The following is a 12,474-nucleotide window of genomic DNA, read 5'->3' on the forward strand; positions in this document are numbered from 1 at the left end:
TGCCCATAAGTGTGAGTAAACTTGAGCATGAACGCGAGTACTTATGAGCGTGAGTGGGCATGATTATGAACGAGAGTGAGTACCTGTTAATGTGAGCAGGTGTGAGTTACCACCAAAAGAAAGACTAGAAAGAAGCAGAGTCGTCAATTGCAACATGTCTTTATCCACGGATTCAATGCTTTACCTATCATCCATGGGTCTCTGTGGGATGCAGCACAATGGCTTCTGCATCCATACATTTTACAATGCATTTAGATACTTCCATTTCGCATGCATTTTAATGATAACAGGTGTAAAAGGTTTATACTTGGTTGCAACCTGAGAAATTCCAGCTCCGTCCACTGCCATCACTGTCCCTCACACTAGAAATGGGCACATGTGTGCTTAGAAAAAGTTGTTAATGATTTAAAGTAGTTGGTACTCTACTATGGGAGAGCAAAAAGCTGTCCTGTGGGTTCACATTTCACGAGGCTTGAACGACTGACGCATGTGTGGTTCCTATATCACTTGCCCATTTTCGTGACATTAGAAACTTCAGTGTTTCATAGCAGACTTCACCCTAAAGACACACATTTGTGTGACTAGTTTTATGTAGAAAACATAAAACATCCTGGCAAATTTCCGCAAGAAATCTGATGTCACTGCTCAGCCAAATGTAATGTTTATGGCAGTTATCATCATCATCATGAGCCTCACTACGTTCACTGCAGGACAAAGATCTCTCCCACGTTCCGCCATTCAACTGGCCGAACGTGAGAGAGGTCATGGACCGGGCATGTTCCCATGCCCGGCCCATGTCCATTTTCTCTTCTTGATTTCAACTATGATATTCTTAACCCCGGTTTGTTTCCTAATCAACTCTGCTCTCTTCTTGTCTCTTAAGGTTACACCTACCATTTTCCTTTCTATTGCTCACTGCGTCGTCCTCAATTTAGGCTGAACCCTCTTCGTAAGTCTCCAGGTTTTTGCTTCGTGGCTAAGTACCGGCAAGATGCAGCTGTTATATACCTTCCCCTTGAGATTGCCACTTCCCCTTGAGGGATAGTGGCAATCTACTTGTCACGATTTGAGAGTGCTTGCCAAATATGCTCCACCCCATTCTTATTCATCTAGTTACTTCAGTCTCGTGGTTCGGCTCCGCGGTTATTACCTGTCCTAAGTAGACAGTCTTTTACAACTTCAAGTGCACTATTACCTATCTCGAAGCACTGTTCTCCTCCGAGGTTGTTGTACATTACTTTCGTTTTCTGCAGAATACTTTTAAAACCTACTTCTCTGCTCTCCTTGTCTAACACCGTAACCATAATATGCAGTTCATCCCCTGAGTTACTTAGAAATGCAATGTCATAGGTGAAGCGCAGGTTTATGGTAGTATGTATCGACAAACCTTTAACTCTTCATGTGCAAGCCAATTTCATTAGCAGAAAAAAAGTACATACAATTCAAGTGGAAACCAGCAAGCATGACTGTCCTTCATGGCCGAAAGGCAGGTGCGTTGCGATTTCGTGGGCAGTGTTCACATTCTTTTGTTGTAACCTATACTCGGCGACAACTTTCGGTGGCAGCACAGCCACAACTACGAAGCGCAAGCACGCCCTTTTTATTACCGTATTTTTGCGCCTATAACCTACCCCTGCATATAATCCGCACCCCCACTTCCGGCTCACCGAGAAAGAAAAAAAAATCCTCGCGTATTGCCCGCACATTTGATATACAGGAAAGGCTGTACAAAAGCTACTGCTCAAGCAACATAGCACATATGTAGACAGAAAAAGCTTTATTTAGCAAGCAGAATACGCTGTCTACAAGGCCAGTCACAATTCACTCACTGTCGCTGCTCTCGCTAGAGCTATCACATGAGCCGCAGTCCTCACTATTATGCACAAGGTCATCTTCGGTTCCATCCATGTTGTTTGTGATGCAGCATTTCTTGAAACTCTTTCGCACCATCTCACCTGAAATGGCCTTCCATGCCTCGACAATCCACTTGCAGAATAGGGCAATATCAGGCTTTCGGACTCGTCTTGTCGGCGTCAAGTCGTAGCAGCCTTCGGCCATCCACTCGGCGTAATAGCGCTTGACATGCGCTTTGAAGGGCTTGTTAAGCGATACATCTAGAGGCTGCAACATTAACGTCTTTCCACCGGGTATAACAACTAAGTTGGTGCTGTTGCGTGAAAGGTGGTCCTTTACTTCCTCAGTTGTGTGGCCGCGGAACGAGTGAAGAACGAGCATGGACCTCTTTGCGAGCATCACACCGGGCCTCTTCTCCCATACCGTCTTGATCCAGTCTACGAACAAGTCACTGTTCATCCACGCCTTCTCGTGTGCGCGCACCACCACACCGGCAGGCAAATGAACCTTTGGTAGAGTTTTCCTTTGCAAGATCACATACAGGTGCAAGATGACGTACAAGTACAGATGATGCGAGGTGCCCTCGCAGTTGCGTGCCGTCGGCGGGGGCACAAAGCAAGACTGTATGCGCAGTTTTGTGTTCCCGCCGGTCAGCACCCTCACCGAACTGCTGCCCGTCTTCTCAATCAATGTGTCAAATAAACAGGAGTTTCATCCGCATTGCCGATTTGCTAGAAAATGTAATTGTGCTGCTTTCGCAGGCCAATTACATATCTCTGGTACTTGAGCAGCTTCTCCTCATAAGAAGCCGGCAAGCGTTGACATATTGTAGTCTGCCGACTGATTGAGAGCCCTTGCCGCATCATAAAGCGGTGCAGCCATCCGCGGCTCGCACGGAACTCGTGAAGTAGGCCTAGCTCCCTCGAAAGTCGCCGCGCTTCCACTTGGGCCATCTCGGTCGATACGGCGTGACCCTTGCTTCTCACATCTTCGATGAACTTTACTAGCTCCGCCTCCAGCTCAGGGTAGGCACTGGTCTTGGGACCACGAAATGACCTACGGTCGCGGTGCGCGACTTGTAGGCTCTCTTTCTTCTTTCTCCACAGTCGCATGCAGGACTCGTCCACATCGTGCCGTCTTCCCGCTTCGCGATTTCCAAATTCCTCGGCGACGGCGATGATCTTAAGCTTTCGCTGTGCCGTGAAGGCCTGCCGCCGTACGCTACTCATGGTGACAAAACAGATCGACTTAGGCTTGGCGAACGGGCCAAGATGTGGAGAACTAGCGGTATCAGCGAGGTAAAGAGCGCTCACACTCGGCGACAACTTGACAGCACTACCCCTTCTAGTATACTGTAACAGCACTCTGGAAACAACAGAACCGAAATGCATGCTTGCTACAACGTTAAAAAGTAGTACATTAATTTACTGATATCTCTAGAGGCACTATAACATCTCATTTGCCTTGCTGAAATAAAGACTGCTTTATTTATTATGGAACTTTTTTTATTTATTATGGAACTTTCTTAGACAGCACCACCTTTTTGGCAAGCCTTTTCCAAAAGTAAACATGGCGTCCATGACGTAGGGACATGTGGAGGGTCACTGAGCAGCCACGAACGTCCAAAAAATACTTGCGGTGTGACAGTGAGATTTTACACTGAACAATCGAATTGTCTCTCCCCAAATGTTTTTCTAAACGTTTCAACGATGCAAGCATGCGAAACCAAAATCAGCCGCAAGCTGCCGTGCTACTTGCGGAGCAACACGAATTTGCGGAAACCGCCTCTGTAGCCTTCGCTACACTGTTAAGGGGCTTCACAGCACAACACGCATTGCTGTGAAGCAGCACTATAGGAAAAACCCCGCGTATTATTCGCACCTCCACTTTGCCACTGAAATTTTTGGGTTTTTGGTGCGGGTTATACACGCGAAAATACGGTATGCTTCTGCATAAAGGAAAATACAAAATGAAAAGATATAAATATTATGTTCAAGATTGTTCGCATTGTTACTAAGAAGCTTACACCGTGTGGAATTTTTGTTCTTTGCCGTTTCTGGTTTTCTGATTTTCCGGTGTTGTTTCACCTTTTTCCTGCCCCGGTAAACAACGATCGCGTCGCTTGTTTGCAGAAACTTCACATCGAAGCTTGTGAGCAAACATGAGTGCGTGTTCATTAGGTGAGCGATATTCATCGAGCAGGGAGAAATGAAGGCAGTGGTGCACCGTAAAAAAATTTTTTTCACGCACATGCAATCACCGAGAAGTTGTGAGCGAGCGATACCATCAGCGAAAGTGGGACTCTAATTGTTATAGCCACCTTGAAAGTGACACCGGCCACCTGTCAAACTTCAGCAACACCAGCTGCTTCAAAGCAAATGTGTGATTGGAAACTTTACTTAAAAGCAATGACCTTTTTCCTAAATTGCGTAGCATACGTGGTCTGTAATTCGGCTGCCAGATACGATCACACTGAGGATCGCATGCTGTAACATTGTGCTCGTCGGGGTCTACGGAGGGAGTGGTTCATTGCGCTTTGTGATGACAGCAATTTACGAGAATAAAATTGCCAGTGCAAAGTCTCGCCTGAGCAATAGGTGCGTTCCTGTGTATTATGCTGTTGACTGCGCAAAAATAGCGTTTTTGGATGAGTAAAGATTGCGTTTCACCAACTTAGATTTAAGAACGTCGGACGCCTCCTCGTGACCGGTCCTTAGGTCTAGATAAAACAAGTTACATTAAATTACATCTATGGACCTTAGACAGATTGTGGCCATGATTGCTACAACCCGTTGCCTTCACGTCCCATAAAAAAACAACAACAAAACATTAGGATCTCCAGAAAGTTCTTGAGTCTCCAAAAGAAGGAAAACAATGATGCCAACACAGTATGCACTAAAATGTACGTAGTAATGTTTTCGTGCCTTTGCACTGTTTTTTCAATTGCCCAGTTCCCGCTCGGACGTGCCTTTGTTTTCTGCAATCAATCTGAACTCTTCAATAAAGCTTCTCGTTCTTTTACTCAAAAAAATATCATTTTATTGATTTCCTCCCAAAAAATGTAACACTTATTGATTAGTGCTAATGCAAAAATGAACACGCTGGATGCGCTTGCATAGCCGAAATCGCACGCAAACGGACCACTTGACGTAGTAACACATGTGCAGAAGCTCTGCCCACGTAGCTTTGGCTGTGCTGCCACAGAAAGTTCTCGCAGAGTATAATATAGTCACGTAAACCCACTTAAGTTAAAAATTAAAATGAGCACAGGTCATTATTGACCAAAACCTCCAGAATGGTTTACCAACCTCAGCTGAAGCGAACTGCCATGCTAATGTCAATTGTAGTTGCACCTGAGATGTGTGATGCTAACTGATATTGATAGCCAACTGTCATTTGGCTAAAGGCAGCTGAGTGTGCCCGGGTTGATTCGTTAAAAGAAGCACTCACAGGAGTAGAGGTGATCTTCGTCTCGCGGACCCGGAATCCTGAATGTGGGAAACCGTTCTCCCGTCTTGAAGTTGAAGTGGGACGTGTTGAAGCGCAGCGTGTAACTGAGGTTCACCGGTGGTGATCCGTCTGGCGGAAGGCCGTGCAAAATGACGGCCACCGACGTTCCGTCGGGTGACTCAAAGGCATAACGTGCAATGAATGCCTCAAGCTCTTCCTCGGTAGGGAACCCTATGACATCTGAAAAAAATAAATAAAAATTCAAAACAACAACCCAAGGATTGTTCTAAACAAATTCAAGTATGACTTAAATAAAGTTTACCAACTTTTCATGTTTTTTTTTTTGTAGTCATCTTGGCAGCAGTACTTATGCTTCTTCGGCATTACATCACACAGCCTCCTTCACACAAAACTATAACACATCGTAACTGTTTTTCCATTTTATGTGGCAGATGGGACTTCATAGTTTTGAAGTGGCCCCGCTGCAAAGCTCTTAACCAAATGAGCCTGTTCTTTATGTCTTTAATATTTGCTTATCACAGCTAGCATTGATTAGACATAACGAATGGGGTCAAGAAGAAACAGAAGCAGACCAGAGCAGCCAAAGAACGCACTATGCAAATATGCTGATGGTATGGCAAGGTACTTGTTATTAGAACACATTAAAACCTATAAATATAAAAAAATATCTACCTGAACTGTGCTACTGTTATCACACAGAATTCATGAATTCATGTTCAAGTTTGTAAGTTGTGTTAACTCTTGTAGAAAAGGGTGTGTCAGGCAACGTACATTAAAAGAAGTCTATGACCGAAAGGCAAAAGCCTAAACTGGCCAAACAAAATGTTATATGCATCAAGTATTAAGTATTTTGGCAAGGAGACGTGATCAATACAAGCCCACTGATCAGTGATAGTATCAGGGGTTTTACATCCCCAAGCCACCATATGATCATGAGATGCCGTAGTGGAGGGCTCAAGATATCTTAACCATCTGGTGTTGTTTATCATGCGTTGACATCGTACAGTAGGGCTCTATCATTTCACCCCTACCACAAAGCGACGGCCGCGGCCAGGATCAAACCCGCAACCACCGGGTCAGCAGCCGAAAGTCCTCTCATCAATACATCAGCCCCACAGTCATACGAAGTACGACTAGCAGAAATGATCTTGTCTTAAATGTTAGACTATTGAGGGATAATGTGCATTGTTGCAGGCAGTTTATCAATTCAAGGGCATTTTCAATCTGGCCATATGGTACACTGCAACAACAGGCACGTAAAAAAAAAAAAAAATGTGCGGAACAGTATGAACTTCATTACTACATTCCACATGAAATGCCTTTTTCATAGACACTTAAACCTCAATATAATGAACCCTGATATGACGAATTATCGGTTAGAACTAAGTGCAGAATAGCTTTGTCATACATACAGTGTAAAGAACAGTATAAGGTCATAACAAATTTAATGATATAAGGAAGTATTTTAGAGGTAGATGTGACTGTTAAAATGAGGTTTGAGTGTACAGTTGAAACCTTTATAGGGCACATGCACCGGGCAGCAACTCTTGTCTCTCATATGAGGTGTCCCTTATAATCAGGGTATAACATATGCATTTTCTCATCAACACTTATTTGAATGTAAGCACGCTGGTATCTCTTATATAGACTTGTCTGTTACATCAGTGTCTTATAAAAAGGTTTGCCTGTATTGATTATTAAACTTGTATTGGTTGCGATAATAACCTCGTATTGGTTGCATGCTAAACTCGGCAAGAAACGTACCATAGTTTCTTTCTTATGCAGTTTAACCTAGATGCAGTGAATATGGAGAGATCTGAACCTCTTTCTAAAGACACAGATGTAAGAGACAAATGGGTATAAAGGGCACCATAGTGCCTGCATTAAAAAATTTGTTAGAACATGAAGACATTACATTCTGCTTATAACAGACGCCTCCTATAATGATCCATGATACATGTCTCTCATAGAGGGGTTCAACTATGTAACAAATTACTGGTTGTAATTAGGGCTCCATGTTTGGGGACTTCACTTTTTTTTATTTAGAGGGTGTTTTTCAGAGTTTAGTTTCTCTAGAAAATCCAATGTTTAGTGCAGTATACTTTTTTTCGTAACTCTTGAATTCTCCTGAATTCGATATTCAATCTTGCATAAAAGTATTTGCTAGGTGCTCTTAATACTTTCATTTCCAATGAATGCGCTCTTCTCTTCATTTTAACAAATAATCATGCTTCTCTATTCTCTCATTTCTTCTCACTTTGTGTTCATTTAACCTGCTAAAAAAGCTGTTGATTTGCATTGTTGTACACTTGCCAAAGTGTACCTTATTTTTTTCGCTGGATGGGGGGAGGGGGGCCTGAAGCTAGCCAAGCTCCAGTCCCCCTGGAGCTTCCTGGTGAAAAATAAAGGATTTGTTTTTATTATTATTCTCATTACTCTGAAATCTCTAGACGAAATGATACTTGAACACGAAAAGATGCCAACGCACTAAGTGTGTTCGAGATGCCGAGAAGGCTTGAACGCACGAACACATATACATAAAAGCACAAATACTTGAATAAAAAATGCCTACACTAGTAGTTCATATCACAACCTTAAGGCTTGTGGTAATTAATGCAAGCATACATTACGAAGTTGCTGCCGCTAATGCAGGTGCAATTTTTTCGACTGATGAATCTCGGCTTTGAAAACGCCCTCTGAATGTTGAACGTGCCCGTTTAAGATTGGAGTTTATCGGTTAAATACGAATTGTCAGAAATTTTACCAGCGAGTCATTGATTTTTTTTCATATTTGATCGCGAGCATGCACCCTGGTTTTAATGAAGGAAAAAAAAATGAAAAATCTGCCATCGAAGGTGTTGTGAATACACGTTTGTCACAAATTTTTACATTTAATGGAGATGTCTTGTTGAGGAATTTGTAACGCAAGTTTTGAATGTTGGCTTATTTATTTATATTCACGATAAGCATGATCGTACACCAGCCCTGTATAATACATCATTTTCTTACGTGGTGAGCATGCTAAGACATCAGCGGCACTCAAGTGCCTTTACAATATGAAAAAAAAAAAAAAAGAAAACGTTTAGATGAATACCTGTCCTATAGGCAGCCACATAACATACTACGGGGCAGTTTCTAGGCCTACAACTCATCACCCAGTCACTGCCCACAACAGGTGCTTTTCATAAATACGATACTGCACACGGTTTCGTCATCATGGGCAGTTCCTACTGAAATAGCCATGCACTCTCTTTTGAACGATAACTTAATTAGCGATATACAATATTAGCAGTCTGTTAATGGTTTTTATTTTTATTTTCAGTATACGTCAAACATTTTAACACTCTCCTACATATTTATTTATTTTTTTACTGGGAGACTGAGCTTGACAAGCAGCGTTGTTGAGCTATTTCACAATTACTTTCTTCCTGTACAGACTCAGTTGAAAGCCTTCATTCCCGACACGGCAATAATGGCTGTCAATCGATCATTAGACTTTGACAAATGTTACTCTAAATCTGCTAAATTGTTTACCACCTTCAAAAACAATTTTTCTTGTGCTACAGAGGACTGCGCTGAATGATAGGCCATCATCTCGCTACAAACCGTAACGATGCATCTTTAAATATAGTTGTTGACAACACAAGCAGCCTACCACAAAGAGAGCAAGGCATAAAAAAAATGAGTGCACTGCTCATTGGAAAAATGTCATGCAAGTTGCAAGGAAGCTGTCTGGACACATACACAGAGAGAAAAATGTTAGACAAAGCGTGCTGCATCATCAGACATTGATGAATGCCAGTCTAAATTTGTTGAAAGGAGACTAAAGCAAATAACAATTAATGTTAGAGTGAAAGATCAATGTTTGGGAATGCCTAAAATGGCATTATTAACAACAGCAGTGCTCTACAAATCGAGGAATTTCGGTCAATGCACGACACCACATGCTCTGTGAGTGGGACATTTCTGAAATGATCCCAATGACATCAAAGCCTCTACCTACAATTAATTAGTGATAATCAAACCAGCTGCACCAAAAAAAAAGAGCCTTCTGTGCATTACAACACGTGAAAAAATGCCACTTGTCCACTTCTGTTTGATTCATAAAAAAAAAATAACCACCTGGCGTTACTGTAGAGAATGGCGCGAGTGGTTCAAAAGTTCTCTTTTCGCCTGGTTAGGTGGTGCCATGTAGCGGGACCCAGTTGAACCAGGCAAGCAGAAAATTGTTCAATCGCCCTTGTTGCTGCTGCAGTTCCCGCTATCACTCAGCTGCTGCTAGTGTTGGCGACCATGCAGTAAAGGCAGGAGACGGGCAGGGCCCGTGCTACACAGGAGGTCCACTCTCAGGCAGGTGAGTTGCCGTGAGGACCACTAAAACATGATTTTATTTTAAAACAAGCATTTCTTTGGCTCGACAGTGCCCCAGGAAATTTCTGTGCCCATATTTCAGCAATCAATCGACTTAATAATTACTTTTAATGTCCTTTTAAACAGTTAAGCACGCACAAAAAGTGCATTGCTTTTAGCTTTAGGGGACTCTGATAAAAGACATCATACAGATTTTTCGCTGGAAATCATAACACATTTTCGAATAAGAATGCTGATGACGCATGCGCTCTTCACAAACAGGGCAGACACATAAAAAGGAGGAGCTCGCTACGTATCAGCAGAATGTCACGCAATTTACGCGGCAGCCGTCAGAACACATACGCCGAGACGAAAATGCTCGATTTAAAATGTGCTAGTACGTAAAGGTCTGAGGCTGCTGGCGAGCCCACAGCTGTGTGCGCAAGAATTCCTGCACTGGATCGTGACTGCCATATCCCGCATGTTTATGAGACCTTTATTTCTCATTTCATTTCAGACACAGCAGTCTGGGCACACTGGTAATCCATTACTCCGTAAGATGAAAGTTCAAGAAAAATGTGGATGAAAAAGAAGCGATCCTTAGAAGTGTTTATCACCGTTAAAAGACAATTTTGACGTAGTGCCTTCATCTGTCTTAAAGGGACAATTAAAAAGGACAACAATCCTTTTTTCAAAATTGCTTATTATTCTTTCACAGTACTGAAATTACCAAGCTTTCCGCAAGAGGATGCTTGGTAAATGGGATAGCATGCAAAAGAAAAATATGGACGGCGAAGTGACTTCAATATTCCCACACCAATCGCCATGACGTAGATTATAAAGGCGTCTATCACCGCCCAAGTAGTTCCTAATGAGTAAAAATGAAGCGGACTGTCCTCTGAGGGCCGCAGATTTGACATACCAAGCTTCAGCAAACTTCATTGTGCCAAAGACATGAAAAAAAAAAAAACACTTTAAAATCTATGATTTTATCGCGGAGATTTCAGCATGAAATTTGCAAAACGAACCTTGACGTTACCTTTTGTTAAACCTACAATTGCAAAATTAATATTGTTAGAGCTTTCTGAGCACAATTTATCCATCTAAATTGATTCAAAGTTTCACCTCAGTATGCCTACAATACATGCCTTTTTTGGTACACGTTTTTCCTGCACTTTTACCTTTCGTAAGTGCTTTGTCCTATACGTATTCACACTTACTTCTTCAATTCATTGCAATCACATGTTCAACATTGTGCTTACAAGTGATCCATCGTGAGAACCGACTGAGCAATGGCTGGCACCTACTAGCTGTCATGCCGAAGTACTGCATCATTAATTTAATGTGCATCGAAAAACAAGCACAGGCAGACGAGAGCGAGTGACACATTGTACAAGGTTTTGTATTGCACAGAGAAGAGTAATGTATGGTTTGCAGACTCGCTGCCGAGTTGTCTATACGTAAGGTACCTTCGCCAGCCCCTCATCTGTGCAGAACAGCTAACAACCATTTTCCCTCTAGACTTTCCGCTCTGTGACGATCACTCGGCTTCCTTCCCGAGACTCGTCCACAATGTTTCATATCCAAATCTCTTGAAAAAAAAAAATGCACAAGATCTGGACCTACTGGAAAAATGTGGGCAAAAGAAGCTCAATGTGTGCATGAGTTATGCGCTACTCAAACCTCGATATAAAGAACTCTGATATATCAAAACATCTGTTATAACGAAATAAATGAATAGTAGTGCGATAGACGTCATTATACAAATATACCTTTATGACGAATTTTCTAATACAGTAGACTCTCATTATATGGATATAACATATGGGTTTGAACATTCCAAAACCACCATATTATTATGAGAGAGACTGTTGTGGAGGGCTCCGGAAATTTCGACCACTTGGTGTTCTTTAATGAACACTGACATCGCACAGTACACACACCTCTACCATTTCGCCTCCATCAAAATGCACCTGCTACAGCGGGGATCGACCCCGCGAACTGCGGATCGGCAGCTGCACCACTGCGGCAAACTCTCATTGAATGAAACCTAGAGGGACTGGTAAAATAAGTTCCGTTTAACAAGAGTTCTGTTTACTGAGAGGTGAATTGGGTTGCAGCATTCAGGTATGGAACCAATCAGATCCTTTATAAGGGGAAAATTGCGCACTGCACCAACACACCTTAAACATAATGCATACAAAACACTAATTAGACCATGTTTAGAGTATGCCGGTCTCATCTGGAGTCCACATCAAAAGCACCTCATTAATAAAATAGAAACAATACAAAAATTATAAAAATTGGCAGTTAGGTTTGTATATTCAGACTTCTCGAGACGATCCAGTTCTGCAGGCTTGCTCGCGGGGGCAAACTTAAAACCACTTTCGCAACGCAAAATTATTTCACGACTAAAATTTCTTTACCAAGTATATCATGGTAAATTCCACATATCCCATTCTCATTACCTGCTAGACCAGCGTATACACTCATTGCGACTGAACCATTCTAAAACAATTCACCAACCTTTCAGTCGCATCAACGCTCACAAACATTCTCTTTTTCCGTCAGCTATTCACCACTGAAACAGACTAGATAATAATATTGTGTACTATAACACCATTCAATCATTTATTAACTTAATACAGTGTGTCCAATTTGAATTATGAGCTATTGAAAGTCTATCCACTTTGTTGTTATTTTGTGTATGTATCTTTTTTTCGATGTTTAGTATGTATTTTCTTGTCCTCCACTTTTGCATTGGCCATGAAAAGCCTACAGTATATTCAAATGAAAGAA

The 12,474-nt window shown here is 42.1% G+C and overlaps 1 protein-coding gene across 9 annotated transcripts in view; it reads right to left on the bottom strand.

Annotated features, from left to right (window-relative positions):
• The window catches only part of LOC119164485 (phospholipid-transporting ATPase ABCA3-like), a 145,668-nt gene that overhangs the window by 107,242 nt on the left and 25,952 nt on the right, over window positions 1-12,474 (bottom strand). For all 9 annotated transcript variants that reach the window (XM_075871856.1, XM_075871855.1, XM_075871858.1 and 6 more), the window contains one exon: window positions 5,305-5,544. In XM_075871856.1, coding sequence (XP_075727971.1) covers window positions 5,305-5,544 — 240 coding nt within the window. The remainder of the gene's footprint in view (window positions 1-5,304; window positions 5,545-12,474) is intronic.

This window comes from Rhipicephalus microplus, chromosome 8 (assembly GCF_043290135.1).
Source record: "Rhipicephalus microplus isolate Deutch F79 chromosome 8, USDA_Rmic, whole genome shotgun sequence".
Taxonomy (NCBI): domain Eukaryota; kingdom Metazoa; phylum Arthropoda; class Arachnida; order Ixodida; family Ixodidae; genus Rhipicephalus; species Rhipicephalus microplus.